This window comes from Vigna unguiculata, chromosome 5 (genome assembly GCF_037176805.1).
Source record: "Vigna unguiculata cultivar grain cowpea cultivar isolate G323 ecotype 2 chromosome 5, ASM3717680v1, whole genome shotgun sequence".
NCBI lineage: Eukaryota > Viridiplantae > Streptophyta > Magnoliopsida > Fabales > Fabaceae > Vigna > Vigna unguiculata.
The window spans coordinates 12,728,133-12,755,982 of record NC_140796.1 but is presented as its reverse complement, the minus strand read 5'-3'; the positions used below and the strand labels follow the sequence as shown (position 1 = coordinate 12,755,982).

At 33.4% G+C, this 27,850-nt stretch overlaps 3 protein-coding genes across 4 annotated transcripts; 1 reads left to right on the top strand and 2 right to left on the bottom strand.

Moving 5' to 3' along the window:
* Positions 1-756: 756 nt before the first annotated feature.
* LOC114183881 (uncharacterized protein At5g02240-like) lies at positions 757-3,167 on the bottom strand. Of its 2 annotated transcripts, XM_028071046.2 has the most exons (8): positions 2,822-3,167; positions 2,334-2,605; positions 2,236-2,259; positions 2,013-2,049; positions 1,823-1,920; positions 1,560-1,621; positions 1,080-1,203; positions 757-1,004 (listed from the first exon to the last, which is right to left on the bottom strand). In XM_028071046.2, the coding sequence occupies exons 1-8, from the start codon at positions 3,006-3,008 to the stop codon at positions 885-887; spliced, it is 924 nt and encodes a 307-aa protein (XP_027926847.1). In that variant the 5' UTR covers positions 3,009-3,167; the 3' UTR covers positions 757-884. The 2 variants fall into 2 exon arrangements, with proteins under 2 accessions (XP_027926847.1, XP_027926848.1); XM_028071047.2 differs by lacking the exon at positions 2,236-2,259 and having other exon boundaries at positions 2,822-3,157.
* Positions 3,168-6,052: 2,885 nt separating this feature from the next.
* Positions 6,053-6,894, top strand: LOC114185919 (uncharacterized protein At2g37660, chloroplastic-like). The gene is made up of 2 exons (XM_028073874.2): positions 6,053-6,335; positions 6,552-6,894. The coding sequence occupies exons 1-2, from the start codon at positions 6,149-6,151 to the stop codon at positions 6,692-6,694; spliced, it is 330 nt and encodes a 109-aa protein (XP_027929675.1). The 5' UTR covers positions 6,053-6,148; the 3' UTR covers positions 6,695-6,894.
* Positions 6,895-17,825: 10,931 nt separating this feature from the next.
* LOC114182996 (Haloacid dehalogenase-like hydrolase (HAD) superfamily protein) lies at positions 17,826-20,930 on the bottom strand. Its single transcript, XM_028069812.2, has 9 exons — positions 20,800-20,930; positions 19,852-19,926; positions 19,691-19,756; positions 19,508-19,605; positions 19,371-19,408; positions 19,196-19,283; positions 18,756-19,094; positions 18,598-18,663; positions 17,826-18,121 (listed from the first exon to the last, which is right to left on the bottom strand). Exons 2-9 carry the CDS (start codon positions 19,910-19,912, stop codon positions 17,969-17,971), a joined length of 909 nt encoding a protein of 302 aa, XP_027925613.1. The 5' UTR covers positions 19,913-19,926; positions 20,800-20,930; the 3' UTR covers positions 17,826-17,968.
* Between the last annotated feature and the right edge of the window lie 6,920 nt (positions 20,931-27,850).

Here is a 27,850-nt window from a genome sequence, read left to right as displayed (position 1 = left end):
GAATTACATAAATTTTGTTTCTAATTATTTAAATTTTATTTTATCATAAACAGTTAATGTTAAATACTTTCACAATTATTGTTAAAGTTGAAAAATGTATCTTTTTATTCTAGAAACTCGTGTTAACAACCATTTCAAATTCTAAGTTATCATGAATTGACATAAACATTATCTGGCACGATATTTGATAAGATCCTGCCTAAGACCATATATATTATGCTGTATATATGATGGACATGAGTATGTCATTGTGAATATATAATCTTTGGAGATTAATGTGTATCATGAAAGAATCACTGTCATATATATACTCTTTCTAAAACTAACATTCCAAGCTACCTGCATTATAGAATAGAGGTCCACAAGGTCTTAAAGAAGAGAAAATAAAAAGAACAAGCCATGTGAAATGTTTTATACTTTTTTGGAAAATGTAGCTTACAGACTCGGTCTAATCTCTGTGCAAAATGTGAGTGAATGAGGACTCTTGAATAATCAACACAGTTCAAAAAAATAAATAATTTTAAATGATAATTATTAAATATATTTAGTTCAGTTCAACTTTGAGTCATGCCTCTTGAGTATCTTTTATTCAGTTTTATATTTTAAGTATCTTTAACTTATTATATATATATATATATATATATATTTATTATTTACTGTTTGATTTTATAATTTAAGGATTTTTAACTTAATTTTACATTTTAAGTATATCCAACAATTTTTCTTTATATTATTAATTCTGCACTCTAGGTGTGATGGCAGAAATGAAGTCTATATTTTATTTAAAACAATACTTCACTAAATTTGGCAAGACACTGTATATTTCACATAACACTAATAATCATCTGTCACAGTCCAGAACATCATGAACACAACATTGAAATTCAAAACGGAGTAGTGATCTGGGAAAATAAAGCCCTGAAGTCTTTTGTTGGTGAACCTGCACCCTCAGGTTTTGATGCCAAGTCAAATGCCTTGAATTTGGCCTCCTCATAATTTAGTGCCTGATGAGTTGAGTTGTGCAAGAGTTAAAAATGGTAGAATTATTTTGAAGTAGGGAGTGTGTTTGAAAGGGGTACCTGAATGCATGCTTCTGCAACATCAGCTCTTGGTATGGTTTTGGTTTCAATCTTTAGCATCTCATCATCCTTCCCTGTAATCAGTTCCCGAAGTCCTCCTTCCTCGTTTTCAAAAGCTCCACACCTAAATATGGAAAGTGAATCAAAAAAAGGAGGAAAAAATGAACCAATCTTGTTCATCAATAAGACCCTTGTGAGGCAAGGGTGTGAAAACATCATATTCTATAAATTGCAGAACAGAAATGATTTAAACAAATGATTTTGCATGTATGGCAGAAGGCATCGGTGGAAAAACTTTCTGGTTTTGGAAGAATTTGTTGGGAATTCAACATATTTGGTATAAAATGAAAAAAGTTGAACACAAAAAACCCATAAATCTATTATTTTAAGGTTTTGAGTTGAAAATTGTATATATAGATTGTTGGTATTATATCTTCTCTATGAATTCTCTCATCAATAGTTCCATGAGAATTGGTGTACCTTATAATTGTATATGGGATGCCAGAATCAGCCAGATATTGCTCAGCCTTCCTTTTCCAACTCTGAAATCAGTACAAAAACTACATTCTTTCTATCAAAGGGGGAATGGTAGAAGAATACAGAGGAAACAAAAAGTATTATCCATTTACCAAAAGTACATTTTGTGTTCAGATGAATTCCAAACACTAATCATGTAAAATCAAGGCCACAGAGTGCTGTGGAAGGAGATAGTTCAAAAAGTAAAGAAATCATTCATAACTAACCAATATATTCCCTTTGCACATTTTGTTCACTGGATGGTTAACATCAGTTCCACCCATAGACCCCACCAACACAATCTGCTTAACTCCAGCAGCCTTAGCTGTTCATACATATACATATCAGTATCCGTGTTTCAAGCCTTAGATTTTGTCTTACAATCTATGATTAATGGAAAGAAGACATGATTCTCACCAGAATCTATTTGATTTTTCTGCCCAATCCAGTCAACCTAACATGTAAAAATCAGTAAAATGTAAATACAAAGGAGATATACATTTAAAAATTAGTGTTCAAACCAGAGAACAGTGTCCGAGGTTTGGGCTAGATTGAGCAGTTTTTCCTCAACCAACCATGGCCCATACCTCAGTGTCCACAACCCTTAAAAGCATCAAACTTGAAAGATGTAGACAATTACTTCACAGTGCTCCGAGCATTGAGCCTGAAATACGTAGGCAATTACTAGATTGGATGGTCCAAAATTACATCCGCATAACACAGAAAATGTAATAGCACCTGTTCAGGAAATGCCCCCTCTTCAAAATAGTACTTTGGTCTCTTTTGCTTGGTTGGATCAAACCCAGGTTTTATTCGTGGCATTGCACTTGTGAGGATTATGAGAGCATCTATACCCTGAAATGCAGCAACAATATTCTCAGCATCTCTTATATCCCCTACATAAATCTCATCTGCACCACCAATCTTCTCTTTGCTTTCTTCTCTTCTAACCAGACCTCTTGCCACATATTCATTTGGCCTCTCTTTCAGCTTTTTATAAACTATTTTCCCTGAAAAGTAACACCAATTTTCAGTTAGTGGTAAAAAGTATAGTATCTATCTATCGTATTAAAATATTCCCCTTTTATAAACTAAAATAAGTTTAATTGTTTATCTGTTCAATCTATAGTCACATAATCATTTCTTTACTCAACTTTTTCATTTCTAAATACTTGTTTTCTTAACATAAACAAAACCTATTAGAGTATAAAACGAAAAGACCACACCTGTGCGACCACCCGCTCCCGTAACAAGGACAGTGATCTTCGCGGCCACAACACTGATTCTTGTTCCAACGCCCTTCGCAACACTTTCTCGGTTCCACCATGTTAGTGACTGCAAAAATGAAGAAGAAGAGGAAGAGAGAGGAGTAGTGGCAGCGGCGACAAAAGGAACACGTGTCACCATAGCCATTACAGTAGTTGGGTGAGTTTCATTGTGGCGTGGGTGAGAGAAGAATGTGGGAATGCTTTGAGATTCGGAAAGTAATATTTGGACATATATATTTGACACAGTTCTTACACATCCTAAGTGTAAATTAGTTTTTTAATTCAAAATTCATTTTTTTTAAGTTTGTGGGTTGGTCTTGCACGTGTGGGTTTTAAGAAAAAATGACATTGTGACCAACACAGAGAGAAGAAAAAAATTAAGGAGCAAGAGAACAAAGCAATGTGAAAAGTGAACAAGAGAGGAAATAAAGCAACACCATTCAACGAGCAAACGAAGAGAATCATCATACAACCACCATATTTACCCACAGAGAAGCATTTTGTGGCGCCACTCCAGCGATAAGAGAAGCAACGATTGTGTTTTAGGGTTTTCGAGAGCCATCGTTGGCTTATCATTGTGCTTGTGAGTTCATTTTTCGATTGAACCTTTTTTCAATTCGTTTTTTGCGTTTGTGTGTGTTGAGCAATTGTTAGGGCATTCGTGTTTGGAAATTTTAATTATTTCGCAACAGTATCACGTTTGGGATTTTTGGTAGAAACTTGGTCTACGATTGAATTTTTATATTTGATGTTCTTATTGTGTAATTTTTTATGTTGATTTGTTTCTGCATTTCGTGCAGTGCAAACAAAAAATAAATTATGCAACCAGCACAAACTCATAAGTGGGGATTCATGTGAACATAAGTGGGGAGCTGCGTTAGGTTTTTCGAACAATAACTTGTCAGCTTTATGTAGATTTGTTTCCGCCATTCATCCAAATCCAAGTATCTTCGAGAATATGACTTATTAATTAGGACTTAGAAGTTAGTCATGTACATTTATTGTATTGTGGACCATAGTAATATACTTGAAATTTGAAATGAATTGTATTTGTTGGACTAATTGTAAATGACATATGTATTGTAAATGGATTTGGTATTACATATGTGCTGAACAATATGGTTTGTAGATCATAGATATTCTGTATAAATTTTGGAACTTTAATAGATTACATCACTGGTGATACCTAAGTTGTGAATAATGTGTACAAAAACCCCAACGCAGGTCCACACTAATTTCCACATGGCTCCCCACTCTTTATGCAGATTTGTTTCTACCATTCGTGCAAATCCAAGTATCTTGGAGCTGTCAATAAAAGACCAATTGTGGAACAACGATGATATATTGAAGGAGCACTGTTTTGGTGGTTGGCGATGTTAAATGATTCGGTGAAGATTAGTAGGAACATCTTAGTGTTCTTATGGTCTAAATAGGTTCAAAGAAGAGGTGAATTTGATGTTGGTAGGGAGGAAGTTAAATTTAATTTATTAGATGTTTGTTTAGAATTATAGCTAAGAGTAATGGGATTAACATTATCCCATTACATTATCCTACCACAACTACAAACAAATGTCCATGGTTGACAACATTGTTTGTTTATTTGGTGCAGGGCTTACAAATTGGTTTTGCCGACATCATAAGAATGGAGTGAAGTGCAAACTACTTTTGTCAAAGACTAGGAACTCAACCAAATTTGGAAAGGACTAGAAGCAATTGTGCATTGAATGACCTTAAGGAAGGAAACATCTTGGTCTTTAAAGTTAACAATGTTGAAACCGAACAAATAATATATGTCCTTAGAATAATATGATGTCTTTTGTATTGATGAATTTTGTTAGTTTTAATTATGTTGTGTGTTGGAAAACAATGTCTATAATGTCCAATGCACAAAATTGACTTCTCATGTCCATTACTCTTAGCTATAATTCTAAACAAACATCTAATAAATTAAATTTAACTTCCTCCCTACCAACATCAAATTCACCTCTTCTTTGAACCTATTTAGACCATAAGAACACTAAGATTTTCCTACTAATCTTCACCGAATCATTTAACATCGCCAACCACCAAAACAATGTTCCTTCAATATATCATCGTTGTTCCACAATTGGTCTTTTATTGACAGCTCCAAGATACTTGGATTTGCACGAATGGCAGAAACAGATCTGTATAAAGAGTGGGGAGCCATGTGGAAATAAGTGTGGACCTGCGTTGGGGTTTTTGTACACATTATTCACAACTTAGGTATCACTAGTGATGTAATCTATTAAAGTTCCAAAATTTATACAGAATATCTATCATCTACAAACCATATTATTCAGCACATATGTAATACCAAATCCATTTACAATACATATGTCATTTACAATTAATTAAAAAAATACAATTCATTTCAAATTTCAAGTACATTACTATGGTCCACAATACAATAAATGTACATAACTAACTTCTAAGTCCTAATTAATAAGTCATATTCTCGAAGATACTTGGATTTGGATGAATGGCGGAAACAAATCTACATAAAGTTGACACGTTATTGTTCGAAAAACCTAACGCAGCTCCCCACTTATGTTCACATGAATCCCCACTTATGAGTCTGTGCTGGTTGCATAATTTATTTTTTGTTTGCACTGCACGAAATGCAGAAACAAATCAACATAAAAAATTATACAGTAAGAACATCAAATATAAAAATCCAATCGTAGACCAAGTTTCTACCAAAAATCCCAAACGTGATACCGTTGCGAAATAATTAAAATTCCCAAACACGAATGCCCTAACAATTGCTCAACACACACAAACGCAAAAAACGAATTGAAAAAAGGTTTAATCGAAAAATGAACTCACAAGCACAGTGATAAGCCAACGATGGCTCTCGAAAACTCTAAAACGCAATCGTTGCTTCTCTTATCGCTGGAGTGGCGCCACAAAATGCTTCTCTGTGGGTAAATATGGTGGTTGTATGATGATTCTCTTCGTTTGCTCGTTGAATGGTGTTGCTTTATTTCCTCTCTTGTTCACTTTTCACATTGCTTTGTTCTCTTGCTCCTTAATTTTTTTCTTCTCTCTGTGTTGGTCACAATGTCATTTTTTCTTAAAACCCACACGTGCAAGACCAACCCACAAACTTAAAAAAAATGAATTTTGAATTAAAAAACTAATTTACACTTAGGATGTGTAAGAACTGTGTCAAATATATATGTCCAAATATTACTTTCCGAATCTCAAAGCATTCCCACATTCTTCTCTCACCCACGCCACAATGAAACTCACCCAACTACTGTAATGGCTATGGTGACACGTGTTCCTTTTGTCGCCGCTGCCACTACTCCTCTCTCTTCCTCTTCTTCTTCATTTTTGCAGTCACTAACATGGTGGAACCGAGAAAGTGTTGCGAAGGGCGTTGGAACAAGAATCAGTGTTGTGGCCGCGAAGATCACTGTCCTTGTTACGGGAGCGGGTGGTCGCACAGGTGTGGTCTTTTCGTTTTATACTCTAATAGGTTTTGTTTATGTTAAGAAAACAAGTATTTAGAAATGAAAAAGTTGAGTAAAGAAATGATTATGTGACTATAGATTGAACAGATAAACAATTAAACTTATTTTAGTTTATAAAAGGGGAATATTTTAATACGATAGATAGATACTATACTTTTTACCACTAACTGAAAATTGGTGTTACTTTTCAGGGAAAATAGTTTATAAAAAGCTGAAAGAGAGGCCAAATGAATATGTGGCAAGAGGTCTGGTTAGAAGAGAAGAAAGCAAAGAGAAGATTGGTGGTGCAGATGAGATTTATGTAGGGGATATAAGAGATGCTGAGAATATTTGACACGTAGGATGTGTCAAATATATATGTCGAAATATCATTTTCCTTGAGCTTCAACGATATCATGGGTTTGATGCTTAGTAGTAAGATAATTTTCTGAAATTTAACAGATTTCCTTATCTGTTTAGCTCATCTTCTCGGAACAACCATGATACTTTTAGTATATGTTTTGTAATGATATTTGGTTCAGAATTGTCTCTTTCTTTTTTTTCTTTTTCTTTTTCTTCTTTTAATTCTTTTGTTGTTTTTATGTACATTTATTTATTTTATTTTTAGGGTGTGTTTTTTTTAGGAATAATTTTTAAAAATAGAGTAGATTGATTTGAATGAATTTGAGAACGAAGATTATGTTATTTTTTTTTAAAAAAAAATTGGAATGATGATAAAAATATATTTTAAGGTAAAATTTGTTAATTTTAATGAAAGATTTGATTGACATGATTAATTAAAAATAAAATTTAATAAATGATAAATAAAAAATTACTAAATTGCCTTTGTTAAAATTAATATGAAATGATACAGGAAGAGCTCACATCATTGCCAACTTTATAGTTTTTGAAAAGATATTAGTTACCTAAATTAGTTTTTGAACAAAAATATGTTATAGGATGCGTCAAAAATAAATGTGCACAAAAAACAAACAACCACTAGGAATCTAAGCCATCCATCCAACAAATCATGTATCCTTCACTTACCAACACATGTGACTCTTCACTTACCAACACAGGTGACGCAGGAGAGCTCACACACAGCCGCATACTATGATCTCCACCAAAAATAGCAACATGATTCACCACCTCCATGGACCACCACAAATGAAACATGTGCAGATGAAGAACAATACCACCTCCACGAGCTCCACCATGAGAACAACCCCAAGATTCGACAACTCTACCACACACGAGAATGACCCTATATGTTTTGTGCATTCATGGTAGACCTGGTTGGAGGCTGATTGGTTATCACAGTATAGCAGAGTAGGTAAGGAAAACGAGGCATGAAGGTCTTGAAGAAGATATATGAGCCACTGGATTTCGCAACTGTGGAGGCTAAAGCACATTATTCAACTTCAGAGGAGCTTCATGATATGGTTTGCTATTTTTTGATTTCCAAGAAATAAGCGATTGGCCAAGGTAAATGGAGAATCTAGTAATAGATTTGCGTGTTTCTGGGCAAGTTGCCCAATCAGAGTCACTATAGGCCTTGAGTTCAATAGGTGTGTTGATCGGGAAAAATAGACCATTTCCAAGGGAGTTTTTGAGATATCGAAGGACACGAAAGACGGCTTGCTTGTGAGAAGGAGTTGGAGCAGCAACGAATTGGCTTAAATTATTGACAGAGAAGGAAATGTCAGGTCGCATGTTTGTAAGGTATATGAGACGACCTATGAGCCGTCTGTACGATGAAGCCTCGTCTGGATCAAGAAGTTGGCCAATGTGTTGGAGACAGGATGTTTGAGCCATAGGAGTAGGGGCAGGGAAGGAATCCAACATGCCAATGTCGTGAAGAAGATCTAAGGTGTATTTGCGCTGGTTGAGATGAAGGCCAGTGCTATTGCGTGCAACTTCAAAACCTAGAAAATATGCGAGGTTGCCTAAGTTTTTGATACGAAAGGCAGCATGTAGAAGGTCTGCAATGTGATTAATCTCGACAACATTGTTTCCCGTGAGAAGAATATCATCGACATACACAAGGAGAATGGTAATGGAAGGATTAGTATAATTAATAAAGAAAGAATGATCAGCAGAGGAACAAACATAGTTGTGTTAAGTTAAGAACTGAAAGAGTTTAGCATACCATTGTCGGCCAGCTTGTTTGAGGCCGTAAAGAGAGCATTGAAGTTTGCAGACGTGATTGGGTTGAGAGGATGGAAAGCCAGGGGGGCGTTTCATAAAAACTTCTTCATGGAGATCGCCGTGGAGAAAAGCATTGTTCATATCGAGCTATTTTTGAAGCCAATTCTGAGAGGTGGCTAAGGCAAGAAGAAGACGAAGTGTAGTGAGTTTGGCGACAGGAGCGAATGTATCCGTGAAGTCGAGTCCTTCAAGCTAATTGAATCCCTTAGCCACTAGTCTGGCTTTGAAACTTTCAATTGACCCATCAGATTTATGCTTAACTTTATAGATTCACTCATGTCCTTTCTTGAATCGGTTCACCTCATCCATAGCCTATTCCCTTCTCCTATGTGAAGTAATAGAATTTGTTCTACCAACCCAAAACCAATTTCCACATTGTTCAACGCTCAACCATGTATTTGTTCATGGACCAGCATGCACGTGATATGAACACTTTTATCTGAATGAGGGTAGTTTGTTCATTGCAACATTATCACCTCAAAATCTCTTCATTGATGAGAAGATTAGAAAAGCGGTACATCTTGCAAATTTGTTTCGTCATTCCCTCTCAAATAATTGAAAACAAACGGGAAACGTAATTGCAAATTAGCTCTTCACGTTCATCATGAATAGGACATCCATTCTAAAGAACACGCCTTTAGTGTTCTATTTTGTATAAGTTAAAAATATTAAAATTTTATCAGCATCTTATTTTAAATTTTAAAAATGAATATCTTTACAAAGGTTGTTAAATTTTGTTTAGCTTTTAAACAACATCTCAAACTAGCATCTAAGTGAGAACGCATCAAATGGTATAAAATGGCTCAATTAACATAAAAATTAACCATTAGAAAGATTGTATGTATTATCAATGGATATTTGCCGACAAATTTATCGATGAATTTATGGTCATCGTTAATTACCGATGGATATCAAGATCCATTGCTAAAGTTTATCAACAAACATTTACCAACATATTAATGATTGTTGGTAATACATTGGTAAACTCAAATTACTAATAGATTGTGTCTATGGGTAATACACAATTTTTTCTTTTGTAGTGGACACTTGGAGAACGATGTGATAGATGAAATTATTAAGGCTTCGGTTGAAGATGCAGTGGAAGCAAGGGAAACTAATATAGACCATCTTGATCAAAGTAGTCTTTAAGTAGAATATGGTGATCAATTAGAGACTTGATAAAGCAAATAGTTGTACAAATTTCAATGTCCGTCAAATTTAAATACTTTAATAGTTATCATTCCAAAAACTATATAAAGGATGCCAAGTTGATCAAGAAAAAGAAGACAATGAGAACAACAATACTATACATTCACTAGTGCACAATAAAGATTTTAGATCAACATATTAGATCGGTTGTAGCGAGACCGAGCAAATATAAGATGCGGTGGCAATTTTGAAAATAACGTGAGCTATATTAGATTGGGTGTGAGGGGCACCGATCTTATATTTACATATTAGATCAGTTTTGGGGGGAACTGATCTAATATTACTTTTTTAAATTTTAAAAAAATAATCAACATAGTGTATTAGATCGGTTATTATTAGAACCGATCTAATATGAGTGTTTTTGAAACCCGCGAAACCCTTTCTTTTCTTCCTTCTCGTGCCTCAATGTTCTAAACTCATTGTTCACCTTCTTCTTCGTCGTTCTCGTTGTGCCGTTGAGCCATTGTTGAAGCTGTAGACCACCACCACCACACTGTTCTCGCCACCTACGAACCACTATCGTTTTGGCAACATTGAGAACCACTGAAGTTTCTCCGCTCCCCGTTGTTCACCACCGTTCTTCTTCCTCCCTTGCCTCCTCTACCACGAACCATCATTGAAGTCGCACCAAACCTTTATCGTTTTCGCCACACTAGAAACCGCTGTCTCGTCGCGTGATTGCGTTCTCCTCGTGGTGTTGTTGACGTTGTTGTTGTCGCTGCCCCGTTCAGGTCATCGCTGTCGTTCAGTCGTCCACAGTCCACAATCGTCCACGGGTGTTTCGCTCAGTGGAAGGTGCTCCACTTTTGAAGCCATTTTCGCTACCTCTGTGAGCCTCCAAAGGTAGAAGTTCTTCTTTGTAGTCTTTGTGAGCCTCCAAACGTCACTACCTCTGTGCTCAGAAGAAGATTACATCCTCTTCTTCGTAGCAATTACTCCACTGGGCTGTCGTCGTCACTGTTGCATTGATAGAGGTTAGTTCGTATGCCATTGTTAGCTGCTCTTGTTTGAATTTGAAATTTACATTGTAATTGTTGGTTGGTTTTGTTTGTAATTAAATTTATTGGCTGCCGTTGTTGATTGCCCTTGATAATTTTTATTGTCGTCATTGCAAACTTCATTACAATTGAAATTGTTGGTTGTGTAACATCCCGATCGGATATTACTAATTTAAGTAATAAAATTAAGAAATATGATGAAAACCTCATTTATTATACTTTGCTTCCCAAAAACGCAAGATTTTTTTTAAAACATTTATTACATCGGAAGTTATCCAAAAATCCATAATTTATGAAACTCCAATACAATATCCAAATTCACAAATAAGTAAAACATTGTTTACAAAGTTCATAAAAACAACAATGATAAAACTCCAGTAAAAGCTTTTCCTAGCTAACCCTCTCTTCGATGCTATGCCTCACCAGCATCAACTGCAACATCATCTGCTCCCATGTAACCCATTACATGATTATCGCCAAACACAAGCTGATAGAGTGAGCTCATAAACATTTAACATATAAGTTAATAAAAATCAAGATACACCTATCTATTTTATTCTAGTTAATTCTTGACCAAGACCTTAATTTCCCAAGGTTTTTCAACCTTCAATTCACACAAATAATTGACCATGGACTCAGGATATATGATGTTCCCACGAACCTGCCCGTTCGTGGTCCTACCTCTACGAACCTCCCTGCTCGTAGTTCAACTCTACGGACCTCCCCGCCCATAGTCCAACACACGTGATCCACCAACTACAAACCTCCACGCTCACAGCATCTCTCAAGTGTGAGCACGGAACATACAAACCTCCCCGTTCGTATCCTCACACGAGAGTATCAGGATATGAACCTCCTCGCTCATATCATCACATGTTCACCACCATCCATGAACCTACCCGTTCATGGCACAACATCTCTTGATCCAAGTCTCACATCACAACTTGATAACGAAAACAAGAAAAGCACACTACGCTACACAAGGTATATACTCAAGCTGGTCTTAGGGATTCTAATGCTTCCACGAATTTGCTCACTCGTGGTCCAACTCTACGAACCTCCTTGATCGTAGTCCAACTCTACGGACCATCCCGCCTGTAGTCTAACACACGTGATTAACCAGCTACGAACCTCCCTGCTCGCAGCATCTCTCAAGTGTGAGCACGGAACATGCGAACTTCCCCGCTCGTATCCCCACACGAGAGTATCAGGATATGAACCTCCCCGCTCATATCATCACGTGTTCATCACCAGTCATGAACCTACCCGCTCATGACCACACCAAGTATATCCCAGACCAGGACCAACACAATAAGCCATGAAAAACATATCACAAACGCACCCTACCACTGCACCATCGCCTAGCGTAGCCTAAGCACCACTAGGCGAAATGGTAGTGCAGACTGCTTGGCGGTTCCACATCACCGCTGGGCGCCACAACACACAAGACTTTCCTGTTTCATACTATCGCCTGACAGTCCACTCTGCACCGCTAGGCCCTACACCAGTAATGTGACACTACTGGTTTTAGGTATTATAATTCAGTTCCTAGCATTCAACCATTCAATTCTCAAACATCCAGAAATCAACATACACATTCATATATTCCAAATTACAACATCACAACACATATGCATCTTTCAAGTATAAACACACATTCCTCTCTTTTATAATTCATATATACTCACATCTTAAATCAATTCCAACACACATTTTATTTTCCCCTATTCATTTTCCCAACCCATTGCATGCTTACAATTCACATACCCCACATAAAACACAATCAAAGCTATATACTTATTCTGCATGCCCTCACAATTCTATTACATTTAAAGTATGATTATCATGTTCCCATATTTTCCAAAAACCCGTCATGATCATGCAACACTTGGTCATAGTGATATCATCAATAGTGGCCTTTTTCACACACTTATAACATCATACATTCGAGCTAACATATATAGGTTCATATATTCAACATGGCTCAGCAAGCACTACAAAACATATACTCATTAATCACACATACACACACACACACACACACACACACACACACACACATATATATATATATATATATATATATATATATATATATATATATATATATATATATATATATATATATATATATTCACCAATCAAGGTCATACCAACACTTAAGCACACTTAATCATCTATTAATAATCATACTATTAGGGAATTCAAACAACTAATCATGAGTGACGTATATCTCCCTCTGCAGACATCCAATTCAAATCTCCACCGTTCAAAGTGAAGAACAACATGTTGTGAACCACCTTACAAAATTTCACCTGAATCAGACGGTTAACGAACCAAGAAATGCATTTTACAAAAATTGCGCAGACCAGAAAAATCGGTGGCGCCTAACGACATAAAACTAGCACCCGACGATACCTGCTTCGCAAAAACATGAAAAATAGCGTTTTTCGATAACAAAACACCACACTCATCGCTTGGTAGATCTTTACTGCCAGATGGTTCTTAACAAAAACCTAGAAAATGGGCTGTTTTAACATGAGTCGCCTGACGACAGTTCACACGCCATCAGGCGGTGCATACAGTTCTTGAAAAATCCCATATTTTTTCGCACCCGTGAAGAACCCTAATTCCCAAATCTCATTCCATTCAATTACACACATAAAGTTACAGCCATTTGGTTTCTTCCCATGCATATTCATCCAGTACAATTATATAATTATAATTTCCTCATGGTTAAAACCCCCAAATTCATATTAACAGTTTCGGCCATAAACTCTAACATGAACCCTTCATGATTTGCAACCCATTCAATGATTCAAGTATCATAAAACACATTAATGATCAACGATTATACAAGATCACTCATTCAACATGCATAAGATACTTTCGCAACAACCCAAAATATCATAAAGTCCATAAAAATATCACACTACTATTCGTGCTGCCTGGCAGAAGCACGTGTCACGCTCATACATCGCCTGACGGGCCTTCAAAGCCGCCAAGCGATTTATGGGAATTTTCTAGAAACTCAAAACTAGTGGAAACAAATAGATAACACACAAATGGCATACACTAGACTCGAACCTAAGTCTTTTCAACATAATTAAGTACTCTTAACCATTTGAGCTAGTGCTCTTCCACATCATAAAAGCTAACATTAATTGTCATAAGGACTCATACTACCCACATTTATTAATTAATTATTTATTTATTTAATTAAATTTCTCGGGTCTTACAGGCTGCCCTTGTTTGAATATCAAACTTATATATGTTTAGTGTTATTCCTTGCTTAGGCCAGTGGCATGTGTCTTATATATCAAAATTGAAATTATTTGTTTTAATATTCTACTATATACAATCTAGTAGAAAAGGAGAATTGGAAGGTTAAATGAAAACTTTCTAGAACAATATTTTTTTGAGAATGAGAACGTATTAGATTACATATGTAAGCAACATGATTACTTCATGTCATTTAGGTCTATGGAACATTTTTTTAAACCAAGTTCTCATGTTATGTAGTAATGGATCAAAGTTGGATGAATGCAATTCGAATAAATTATGTAAGATATAACTGGGTTGTGATGAACATTATATTGAAGTGAAAAAAGTTATCAAGAAAATTATAAGTGAAAATTTTGAGCGTATATAGTCAAATTTATAGAGAAAGAGTCTTGTGAGATATAACTAGGTTATGTGCTTAAACCATTTTAATATTCTTCACTTTGTAAATTTTACCCTATGAGTTGAAATTGATCTCTCGTTTTCCGAAAATGTTTCTCACATATTGTTTAAGAGTTCTTAATCTTAGTCATATATTTAAACATAGGATAACCAATCAAATTAAGAGAATCAAAAGAGTCTTAATACATAAAAGAAATTCATTAATTGGATTAACTTCTTTTTCTCATATTACATAATATTGTGTGCAACTATCTAGCACATAATATATATATATATATATATATATATATATATATATATATATATATATATATATATATATATATATATATAACGCAACCTAAATCGTGACGAGACGACGACAAAAGGATAAATGGTTGAAAAACAACGTTTGGAATCGACACCATAGTTTATTCGGAAAAACTATAAAAAAAACCATAAAATAAGACAAGGTCTGCGAAAATCGGATTTTAAGTTCGGGAGTCGATTACGCGTAGGAAATGTGTTAGCATCCTACAACATCTATCTTATGATTGTACCTTTAATTAAATATGAAAAATGAATGTGATTTTTCAAATGTGTATTTTCTCCAAAAATAAGAATAATAGAATGCATAAAATAAACAAAAATAAATTTTTATTTTTCAAACTTGATGAGGATTTACCTCACTCCTACGTATTTTCATTGAAAATGAAAAACCAGAGATTACATACCTCTAGGTTAAATTACTCTTTTGGTCCCTTTATTTGTCAAGAAATTTTAGTTTGGTCTTCAAATTTCTCGTTGTCTCAATTTGGTCCTCATTTTCTTAAAAATGATTCAATTTGATCTTCGCCGTTAGTTTGACCAAACAGTGTTAAAGTCAACGTCACGTGTCAATTTCTGATTTTTTGATTTTTTTGATTTTAATATTTTTTACACGTGTCATTTCATAGTTGTGCCACATGTCAAAGTGACTCAATTTGGTCCCTATATTTGTTTTTAGTTTCAATTTAGTCCCATTTTTTGTAAAAATGAAGTAATATTGTCCTTCCTTAAATTGACACTAAATTTACTTTTTTATAAATCTTATGGTGATATTCTTACGAAAATTAACGTTTTTATTAAATACTTCTATAAATATTTTAAATTAACTTTAAATTCTATACAAAACATTAGACTTTTGTTTTGTTTTGAACTTTAAATTTAGTTCCTAAACTTATGTGTGACAAGTTATTTAATTTTTAATTTTCACTAAACTTGATGCCTTTATATATGATGACAAAATTGTTAATTTTTGAAATTAAATTTGGGGTTTAACTTTATCTAATAATAAAACTAAAAAAAAACTTGTTTAAAAATATTTCAACAAATATTTAATAAAAATGTCAATTTTATTAAGAATATCATCATAAGTTGTATACAAAGATTAAATTGAGTGTCAATTTAAGGAGGGACAAACTGCTTTACTTTTACAAAAATTGGGACTAAATTGAAACTAAAAACAAATATAGGGACTAAATTGAGTCATTTTGACACGTGACACAACTGTGAAGTGACACGTGTAAAAGATAAAAAAAAATTCAAAAAAAATAAAAAAAACCAGAAACTGGCACGTGGCGTTGTATTTAACATTGTCTGGTCAAAATTAACAACGAGGACCAAATTGAGTCATTTTTAAGAAAATGAGGACCAAATTGAGACAACGAAAAACTTGAGGACCAAACTAAAATTTCTTGACAAATAGAAGAACCAAAAGAGTAATTTAACCAAAAAACTATTATGAAAATGTTTATGGAATATTTTGAATTTTTTGGGGAGTGCACTCGAGAAGGATTGACCTCGGTCTTACGTATCTCCATTCACAATGGAGAATCAGAGACTACATAATTTCTTATGAAAATAATATTGGAAAAATGCTTTTGGAATATTTTGGATTGTTTGGGAAGTGAACCCGACAAGGATTGACTTCGGTCCTATGTATCTCCTTTCACAATGGAGAATATAGTTCTTTAAAAAACATTTTGTAGATAGAAAAAAAATAATTTCTTTTTTTCTTTTTTAATTTTAGGGTTAAATAAGTTTTTGCTCCCTTAACTTTCAGTAAAAATTGAAATTAGTTATTCTTTGGAACTTTGAATCAATTTAGTCCACCATATTTAAAAATACGTGAATTTAGTCATTTTAACCAATTTTTGTTAAAGGACCAAAAACATATTTAACCCTTAATTTTAATATAATTTTTAAACAACTAAATTAAAAATATCCAAGGCGATTTAAAATATTAAAATAACCAAATTAGAAATGCATCTAAAATGATTTTAAAATTTTGAAATAACCAAATTAATTTTAGAATATTGGAATAACAAAATTAGAATTACATATAAGGTGGTTTTAAAGCCTTAAAGTAACTAAATTAAAAGTGTGTCTATACTGATTTTAAAATCTTAATAATAAAATCAGAAGTGCGTCTAAAGTTATTTTAAAATCTTGAAATAATCAAACTAGGAGTGCATATATAACGATTTAGAACTTAATACCTCTTAATAATTTTTTTTTTTTAATTTTGTTCAAAAGTTGAGATTGCTTACACTATATATATAGTAGACAAGAGGCCATCAGCTGAACTAATTATAAAAAATAATGCATGATGAATTTGATGATGTTGTATGCAACTTGCGTATCAACCATCTCTTTTATTGAAGTACGTTATGCATTTAAAACACTAACCTACTTAACTTAGGTATTTTGTTTTTATGTTAATAGCGTGCCAAGAATGTCAAATATGTAGACAATTTAATTGTCTTCTAATTATGATTGCTACGAATAATTGATAAAAAATTAACTAACCGTCAGACAATTCATGTTAATGATTAGCTCTTAATTAATTCTTGCAGTCGTCAAAAACTTTTGACAAATAACTGAAACAAGTTTTATTTCAAGGGATAGTTTTTCCAAGTTATATGAAGCGTTTCAAAAGTTAATTCATGATGTTTTGTTGTATAGTAAAATTTAACAATATATATTCTAAGATTAATCATGTTGCCAATGAATATTCATATAATAAATTTGTATGACAGCTATCCATTTCTATATATTTATTTCTTTCTCTCTTTCCTTCCATCTATGGGTGACAAAGCTCTTGAACATTCCACTATTTTTTTCTTCTTCAAGTTATATGTGTTGTTTTATACTATAATTGACTTAATTACAAGATGACAATGGAGTTTCTATTCACTTTACAATTTTTTTTCCCTTACACTTTAATGTAAAACGAATCTTCCTCACTTGATGGAGACGAGGGAGAAAAATAATGATTCCTCATTTTATATATATAAAAAGTACGCGAGGCCCAAAGGGGGAATTTAATATTTCATATGAATTTTATTATTATGTTATGAAAGCATCTACGTGAAGTGCATATATTAATTTATTATAATATGATCAAAGCATCTACATCAACTACAGTTACTAGGTCCCAACTTGGGAAATTCACAAAGGACTTCTCTTTTGTTTTGTTTTTTTTTTTTTTTTGTTTTGGTTTGTGATTACTAAGCAGTCACAGATGTCTCCACAGCAAGGTTTCCAGGGTAAGCAACTTCTGATTTTATGTCATCTTCCCATAGCTCTGGCACAGCCTCTCTAAGGTTGTGGATGCTCTCTAATGCATAATCTGCTCCTTTAATTCTCTGAGATTTTCCAACCTGCAAGTTTTAATCAACAATTACAGGCTCATATCAGTTTCCCACACAATCAGGTTTGCCTTGTGGGGGCAACACACAAATATTCTTGCTTTTTATCTTTTTGGACCACTAACATCTACATTCAACTATATGGATTTTTCTTTTATCTACAAGACATTATGAAAATTCCACAAGTAAAACAAACATTATAAATCATGGAATGAAATAAGTTATGAGGATTTATGACGACTTTAAAATGAAAATACTAAAGACACTACACAGTTTTTGTTTGAAACGATTAGTCTTCTGATTTCAGGATATCATCACGGTTTTGTTTTTAAAAAGGATTTTAGTGAATGAAAAGAGGAAGAAATATTTAAACTGGTTTAGAAGGATGTAGGATTATTGGGTGCTTTTTTTTTGTTGTAATGTTGGATTCCTCTTCATGATTAGTTTGGCGGTGTTCCTACTACTGAACAAAATTGCTAATGACTTACCAGCACAGTGTGAAGACCCACACGTTTTCCAGCTTGTATGTTGCGGACACTGTCCTCAAAGAACAACTGAAAGTGACACATAGGAAAAACCAAAATGTGAGAAAAGAGTCAGCAAAACTAAGAATCTAGAGTGAAATATGATAATGGTTTTTTCTTACAGTTCTTTGGGGGTTAAGGTTGGCTATCTTGAGAGCCAACTCAATGGCATTTTCTGATGGTTTGCAAATAATTGGTGTCTTAGGCAAAATTGTGTTGGGATTGGGTTGAGAAAAGTGGGCAATGATGTCAAAGATTTGTGAGGCTCCAGCATCCTTTTTTGTGGTTGGATTGGTTGTGTTTGAAACCCCCACAAACTCAATGTCATCTTCATCATCAGAGACAGTGCTTTTATGGATGCGATTAAGCGTCTCAAAGCAAATGATTCCTTCAAAGCAGTCCTCTAATCCAAGCCTGCTAAGTGCCTTAACTGCATGGACTTTGTCTGAGTTTGTGAAGATCTGAAAAGGAAAACACAAAAAGAGTTCTCATCAGATTATTTTCATTTTTTATAGGTTGAATCTTGAGCAATTTGTATTTGGGTTAAACATAAGGAACTTACTAGTTTCCTATAGGGCAGGCTCAGCAAAAGGTTCCTCAGAACTGGGTCTGGTTTCAAGTTCTCATAAGGTAATCTTCCATGAACAAAACTGTAACAGCAAGAGTTTAAAAATCAGTATCACCACTACAAAACACGCAAAGATATCAAAAACACAAACAGAAAAAAGATCATGTACCTGTGATATTCATCATAGTCAAAGTCATATCCAATTGCCTGCATTGACAATGAAACAAAACAAACATAAGTTATCAAAGATTTCTGAATTCAACAGTCACTTCCAATTATGAGCAAGGAAAAGAAACTTAATCATACCCTTAAACCAGCCATAGTTGTTCCATAGTTCTTGTAAAGGAGGTTGGACAAATCATCAATTTTGCTTTTCTCTATGCCAAGCTTTTCCACCATGTAGTCTAGATCAATGGTACCACTCGTGTCAGCAACATCCATAAAGAGTAAACACATTACCGAGAACACTATTCGCAAAGAGACTCTCACCTTTAATATTTTGTCCACATGCTTTTGCAATACCAGTGCTTAGTGGGTACAAAGTATCATCTAAATCTGCAGCACAGAACAAGAGTTATAATCTTAATCACATCCAAATGTGGTTTCAGAATTTGTGGTTAATCGATGAACTTTCTCACGAGAAAACTCACCAAAAAGAAGGCAATCATATTTTGGTCTCTGGTTCTGTCTGAAGCGGTCCTCGTACTCCATTTCAGGCAGAAAACCTTAAAGAGACAACAAAAGGAAGTGAACACTGTGTTGCATGAAAACATGAACCAACCAAAATTTATATAGGGATTCGTTGTGATTCTCAGCCTACAAATGTTGATGGCTTCTCTTATTTTTAAAAAAAAAAAAAATGCTCTTGTTTACTCGGATTAGCACTGATATAAGCTAAAGCATCATAAAGGAACACAATCATAGTATTGATCCAATCCATTGGAGATAAAGCTTTGTTAAGATTCTGAGTGGACAATCCACAACCAAGGAAATAGATTAATTTAAAAATAAATGTTGCAACAGTACCCCTTTGGGGGCACAGAATTTAAAGATACATGAGAGGGTTCATAAGTTTCCTTCAATTATTATAACCGTAAACAATGAAAAAAAATGAGGACCCTCAAGAAAAGAGGTCAATCATGAACAGCTGAAAGCCAAAAACCCATTATTATAATCGTTTGAACAGAGTTTCAGACACAGAAATTTTCTTTCCAAAGTGCTTAAACTTTTGGAGTCACACAATCACTCATTCATCAAACTTTCTGGATTCAACACTCAGTGTTTTATTTTAAGCCTGGGAATAAAGGGGGAAAAAGAAAGTTAAGACGTGTCCACATATTGACATCACCAAATAGATTGGTGCGTTCACAAAAACAGAGGTACGGTTCTCAATTCCGAACATTTGTTCATATGACAACGAATTTTGAGGATTCAAAAGGTCAAACCTCAGGTATGCACTCATGGTAATAAAGGGTCTTTGGTAGAGTGATTAAGAGGCCATGGTTTGGAAGGAATATGGGCAATGAGTGCAGAGTGAAACAGAAAAGTTTAGTGTTCTAAGAAAACATGCATAAGAAGAATTGAAGGAGTTGGCTTACCAGAAACAGAAAAAATGAATAGGGTGTGGATTAGGAAGAAGCAAAGCTCAGAGAGCAATATTGTAGTATAATGGTGTTGAAGGATGCAAGGAGAAGGGGGAGGAAAAAGCAAAGGCTATGATGAGTATTTATAGAAGCAGGTGCAAGGTATCACTATTATATTTATTCATTATTTATTGTTTATTATTTATGGAGAAAGCTGAGTAAATTGTATGTCTATTTCTAAATTTAAGTCAAATGTAAGAAATTGAGATTTGGCTTATCTCAAAGGACTGAACTTTACAAAATAAAGTTCAATAATAATAAATAATAATAGTTAATTATAAATTTAGTAGTTTAAAATAGTGATGAAAATTAATATAATTACTCGCAAAATATACAAAATTAATTATTACTTTCTAAATCGTATTTCTTTAAATATTTTCTTAGTTTATCATTTTTTAAATTAAACTAAAGTATACATTTACTGTAACTAATAAAGTCAATTTTTTCTAATTAAAATATTTAATATATTACTTCGCTTGATTAAGATGGAATTCAACTTGCAATATTAAATCACTTTTGAATATTCTTTAAAATTGGTTATACTCTATAATACATGAATGCTTCAAAAGTGATTCTATCGTCACCCGTTATTTCTTTTTTATCCTTTTCTTTACCGTCACTGATGTTATTAGTATGATTCATCTCCTAAATTATTTTTTAGTTTTCATACAATAATATTTTATTATAAAAAATTATTATAGGATTTTTATATTCATAATTATTACATATTCATATACATAAATTATAATAGGATACTAACCTTGATCTATGAGAAATCTAATAAAAATGCGTTTTTCAATATTTATTCTTTAATCTCTTCTTTCGGATTTATCTCTTTGACTTGGATCTATCTCTTTGACTTCGTTATTCCTTTCACACCCTCTTTTTTTATAGTTTATTGTAAAAGAACCTTATGACCATAAAGAGAACTCTAGTACTTTTTATAAATAAATTTTCATCAATTTGATCTGAACTTTATTTTATCTTTATTTTATTTTATTACGACTTTTCATAATAACCAATTTATCTTTATATTTTATTAAATCATAATAAAATTCATCATAATATTTTAAATGAGTAACATAAGATAATTAATTCATCTATTAATTCTAAGATCATGGTGAGAAAAGCTGCTTTATACGCAAAATATATTTTTTCAAATATCACTTTCGAAAGTTATCTTACTTTTTAACTTTAATTATTTTTATTAGAAAGTGCACCTAATGTTTTTGAATTGATCTGACAAATAGTGATGTACTACAGAAATTTGTTAAGAAGATAAAAATTTATATTAGTGTAAAAATAAATAAGAGATATAAGTAGGGAATAAGTATTACTATTTATGGTGAGATGTTAAATTTATATATTTTCTATACAATAAATAAAAAATTTTGTTATAAAATAAAGGTAATAAGAGAGACAAAGGAGAGGAAGAATAGAGAATGAGAGAGTAGGGAGCAACTTCTGTTTTTATGTGTGTCTCATTACTGATAGGACGAGTCCTATTTATAGGTACAATATGGTAACCCAGAAAGGATATAAAATCAAATAGTAAATACAAAATATTACATCATAAAGAGTAATGAATAATATGATTATCAATCATATGAGTAATTGTATAAATCAATGGACGACCATTAATTCATAACACTCCCCCTTGGGTGTCCATTGATAAAAGAATGTGCCTCGTTAAAACCTTACTAGGAAAAACCCTTTGGGATAAAAACCTAGTGAAGGAAAAAGAGTACATCATTCTATATAATATTGTTCTTTGCATCTTCTAATTTCTCCCCCTCATGTAAACTTACATCATTAAGATGGCGGAGTCCAATCCTATGAACCAATTGCTCAAAAGTTCTCCTTGGCAAAGACTTTGTAAATAAATCTGCTAGATTTTCACATGAGCGAATCTTTTGGATCTCTACATCACCATTTCTTTGAAGATCATGAGTGAAAAAGAATTTTGGAAGAATATGTTTTGTTCTGTCTCCTTTAATATATCCTTCTTTCAATTGAGCAATGCATGCACTATTGTCTTCATATATCGTTGTTGGTTTCATTTTTCCCAAGGATAAACCACAAGTTTGTCGCACATGTTGAATTATAGACCTTAACCAAACACATTCACGACTTGCCTCATGTAATGCTAAAATTTCTGCATGATTTGACGATGTTGCTGTTATTGTTTGTTTCACAGATCGCCATGAAATCGCTGTGCCACCACATGTGAACAAATATCCTGTTTGTGATCGACCATTATGAGGATCTGATAAATAACCTGCATCTGCATAACCCATTTAGATCTAATTTTGAATCATTTGGGTAAAACAAGCCCATATTCATAGTGCCTTTAAGGTAACGGAGTATTTGTTTTACTCCATTCCAATGTCTTCTTGTAGGTGAAGAACTATATCTTGCTAACAAATTTACAGCAAATGCTATATCGGGTCGAGTATAATTAGCAAGATACATTAGTGCTCCTATAGCACTAAGATATGGTACTTCAGGACCAAGTAGTTCTTCATCTTTTTCTTGAGGTCTAAAAGGGTCTTTATCAACATCTAATGACCTCACCACCATTGGAGTGCATAGTGAATGTGATTTGTCCATATAGAACTTTTTAAGCACTTTCGTTATATAAGCTTCTTGATGTACAAGAACACCTTTGTTTAAATACTCAATTTGTAATCCCAAACAAAACTTTGTCCTTCCAAGATCCTTCATCTCAAATTCTTTCTTTAAACAATCAATTGCCTTTGTGAGCTCATTAGGAGTTCCAACTATGTTTATGTCATCTACATAAACAGCAATTATGGCAAATTCATTCTCGGATCTTTTCATATAAATACAAGGACAAATAGGGTCATTTTTATACCCTTCCTTTAATAAGTACTCACTTAGACGGTTATACCACATACGTCCTGATTGTTTCAATCCATAAAGGGACTTATTCAATTTTATTGAATAATCCTTTTTAGAATTTGCTTTGTTGGGCACATTAAATCCTTCAGGGAGTTTCATATAAATATCATTTTCCAAAGAGCCATACAAATAGGCTGTAACAACATCCATGAGGTGCAAATTCAAACCTTCTTGTGCAACAAGGCTAATTAAATATCTAAATGTTGTTGCATCCAATACTGGAGAATATGTCTCCTCAAAATCAATACCAGGTCTTTGTGAAAAACCTTGAGCAACTAACCGTGCTTTGTATCTAACAATTTCACCATTCTCATTTCGTTTTTGTACAAAAACCCATCTGTACCCAATAGGTTTTACACCCTCAGGTGTGCGAACTACAGGTCCAAAAACCTTTCGTTTAGCAAGCGAATCTAATTCTGCTTGGATTGCATCTTTCCATTTTGGCCAATCATTTCTTTGCCGACAATCTTCAATTGTCATTGGTTCTTGATCATCATTGTCACTTATGACATCCTTTGCTACATTATATGCAAAAACCTCGTCAATATTGACTTTATTTCGATTCCATATTTTATGATTCATGACATAATTTATTGAGATCTCATCATTTTCAACAATTTCAGGTACCTGAGGTTCTTCTGGAACCGAATCATTGATTATGTCAAAAGAATCTTTTGGGACTTTTACCCCCTCGATTAGGCCATCTTGCCTTTTTTCCCTTTTTCTCACACGAGGATTTTTATCTTTGGAACCCAAAGGCCTACCACGCTTTAGGCGTGTTTGAGATTCATTTGCTATATTAGATTGTCCAACAGGAATATCAATTCTGATTGGAGTATTAGCAGCGGGTATATGCGACTTAGTTACCCTTTTTGTGTCAGTAAAAGCATCTGGTAATTGGTTGGCCAATTTTTGTAAATGAATTATCCGTTGAACTTCTAGTTCACACTCTTTTGTACGAGGATCAAGATGAGATAATGATAATTCATTCCAACCAATATCTTTTTCCAGTTTCTTTCTTTCTCCCCCTAACGTTGGAAAAATTGATTCATCAAAATGACTATCAGCAAATCGAGCTGTAAATAAGTCACCTGTTGATGGTTCAAGATATTTTATTATCGATGGAGAATCATATCCAACATATATTCCCAAACGTCTTTGAGGACCCATCATAGTCCTTTTTGGTGGGGAAATTGGGACATATACAGCACACCCAAAAATTCTTAAATGAGAAATATTTGGTTGTTGACCAAAAACCAACTGTAAAGGAGAGTATTTGTGATAACTTGTTGGTCTGATGCGAATCAATACTGCAGGATGCAGAATTGCATATCCCCAAGTAGTCATTGGAAGATTAGCTTTCATAAGTAAAGGTCGTGCAATCAATTTTAGACGTTTTATCAATGATTCTGCAAGTCCATTTTGAGTATGAACATGTGCTACTGGATGTTCAACTTCAATTCCAATTGACATACAATACTCATTAAAAGCATGAGATGTAAATTCACCAGCATTATCAAGACGAATTTTCTTAATTGGATAATCTGGGAAGTGGGCTCTTAACTTGATCAATTGTGCTAATAACTTAGCAAATGCTTGATTTCGAGTTGATAGTAAACAAATATGTGACCATCTAGTGGACGCATCAATTAATACCATGAAATATCTAAATGATCCACATGGTGGGTGTATTGGACCACAAATATCACCTTGTATTCGTTCTAAAAATGAGATTGACTCATTTCTAATTTTTTCTGGTGATGGTCTTATTATCAATTTTCCCTGCGAACATGCAGTACATGAGAAATCATTGGACTGAAGAAGCTTTTGACTTTTAAGTGGATGTCCACATGAGTTTTCAGCTATTTTTCGCATCATGATATATCCAAGATGACCCAACCGATCATGCCAAACAAGAAATTCATTCTTATTTGTAAGCTTCTGGCTTACAATAACATGCGTCTCAATCACATTAATATATGTGTAGTACAAGCCATAAGAGAAGGCTGATAATTTCTCCAATACACATTTTTTATTTGACTCAATTTGAGTGATATAAAGATATTCAACATCTCCTTCATTATTTGTCTCAATATGATATCCATTTAGACGAATATCCTTGAAACTTAATAAGTTTCTATTGGACTTAGGAGAATAAAATGCATTTTTAATATGCAATCTTGTACCTCTTGGCAGAAGTACTGTAGCTCTTCCAGAGCCTTCAATTATATTTGTAGTACCAGAAATAGTACTAACATTGACTTCTCGCATTACCAAAGTAGAGAAAAATTTATTACTCTTGAGAATTGTATGAGTTGTTGCACTATCAGCAAGGCACAGATCCTCATCATTGGTGTTAATGCCAATATTCATTCTTCATATAAACATAAATATCAATATTAGAGATTACTTTGTAAGAGGAGAGAAAGAAAAAAAAAATAAAATAGAGGATTTTATTCATAAAAACATAAAAACTTGTACATATAAAAGCAACATGAATTAAATATAAAACATTGTCTTAAAAATTAATCATAAAATAAAACTATTTTCTAACACTCCCATCACCAATAAGGTGATCAATGCTTCCATCGGGTTTAGAAAAGAAATCACCAATATCAATATGAGTAGTATCCATATGACCATAATCAGAATCACCATCTTCATAAGCAAAGTGTGTTTCTACATTCTTCTTTTTAAGTGATTCTTGGTAGAGTTCAACAAGATGCTTTGGTGTATAACAGGCACGGGTCCAATGACCTTTACTACCACAACGGTAACATATATTTTCAGCCTTTTTGCCATTATTTTCACCCCTTTCTTTTTCCTTTTTCGCATTCTTGTTCCACTTCTGTTGATGAAGTTTCTCTTTGAAAATTTCCTTTATAACCATGTCCACGACCATGATTAATAGCACGACCACAACCACGACCATGGCTACGACCACGGCCAAAATTACGACCACGATTATTATTATGGTCTTGACCTCGTCCATGATTATATGGATCAGATGTTGCTGCATTCACTTCTGGGAATGGAGCAGAACCAGTTGGTCGGGCCTCATGATTTTTCATCAAGAGCTCATTATTTTGTTCAGCCACAAGAAGGCATGAAATCAATTCATAATATTGATTGCTCCATTCACTTCTGGGAATGGAGCAGATTAGGCGGATCTCATGATTTTTCATCAAAAGCTTTATTGCTTTGTCCAGCCAGCCATGCATAGGCATGAAATAAATTCACAATATTTGTGAAGTCTCTTTTCACAATATTTTTGTTATGAGCAAATTAGTTGCTTTATTTCTTTATTTAATGGTATCCCAATATCCATTGCATCTAAATATATTTCAACATTTAAAATCCAATATAAGGAATTCTTCCTTACAATATCAAGGGTCACAAATCCAAATTTTGCAACGTTTCGCGTGTTTAAAACTAACACATAAAATAATAATATTAATAATAATCATCATCATCAAAATAATAATATTAATAATAATCATCGTCATAATAAAAATATTATGACAGAGAATTTTGCAACGTTTCGCGTGTTTAAAACTAGCACATAAAATATTAATATAATCAAATTTCATGTATGAAATTATTAAAATCAAATAATAATAATAATAATAATATGACAGAGAAAAATAAATCAAACAATTATCATTACACAAAAAAAAGAAAATGAGATAAAGTTTGTGAATGAGAAAAAGATTAGAAAGAACCTCGGTTAAGGAATATAGAGCGTTGTTCTTAGGGAGAAAAAAAAAATATGCCTTCACGCTCAGTTGGATAACCCTCGTGCTGATAACGTGTTATAAAATAAAGGTAATAAGAGAGACAAAGGAGAGGAAGAATAGAGAATGAGAGAGTAGGGAGCAACTTCTGTTTTTATGTGTGTCTCATTACTGATAGGACGAGTCCTATTTATAGGTACAATATGGTAACCCAGAAAGGATATAAAATCAAATAGTAAATACAAAATATTACATCATAAAGAGTAATGAATAATATGATTATCAATCATATGAGTAATTGTATAAATCAATGGACGACCATTAATTCATAACAAATTTAAATTATTTGA

What these genes read in the sequence shown, in the direction of transcription:
- LOC114183881 (XM_028071046.2), bottom strand. Translation starts at nt 3,008, where the DNA reads ATGGCTATGGTGACACGTGTTCCTTTTGTCGCCGCTGCCACTACTCCT. An exon ending in ATCCCATATACAATTATAAG is followed by an intron (nt 1,204 to 1,559) that starts GTACACCAATTC and finishes TTCCATATTTAG; the next exon opens with GTGTGGAGCTTTTGAAAACG. An exon ending in TTGCAGAAGCATGCATTCAG is followed by an intron (nt 1,005 to 1,079) that starts GTACCCCTTTCA and finishes TCAACTCATCAG; the next exon opens with GCACTAAATTATGAGGAGGC.
- LOC114185919 (XM_028073874.2), top strand. Translation starts at nt 6,149, where the DNA reads ATGGCTATGGTGACACGTGTTCCTTTTGTCGCCGCTGCCACTACTCCT. An exon ending in GGGAGCGGGTGGTCGCACAG is followed by an intron (nt 6,336 to 6,551) that starts GTGTGGTCTTTT and finishes GTTACTTTTCAG; the next exon opens with GGAAAATAGTTTATAAAAAG.
- LOC114182996 (XM_028069812.2), bottom strand. Translation starts at nt 19,912, where the DNA reads ATGGAGTACGAGGACCGCTTCAGACAGAACCAGAGACCAAAATATGAT. An exon ending in ATGTGGACAAAATATTAAAG is followed by an intron (nt 19,606 to 19,690) that starts GTGAGAGTCTCT and finishes CCATTGATCTAG; the next exon opens with ACTACATGGTGGAAAAGCTT. An exon ending in GACTATGATGAATATCACAG is followed by an intron (nt 19,284 to 19,370) that starts GTACATGATCTT and finishes TTGCTGTTACAG; the next exon opens with TTTTGTTCATGGAAGATTAC.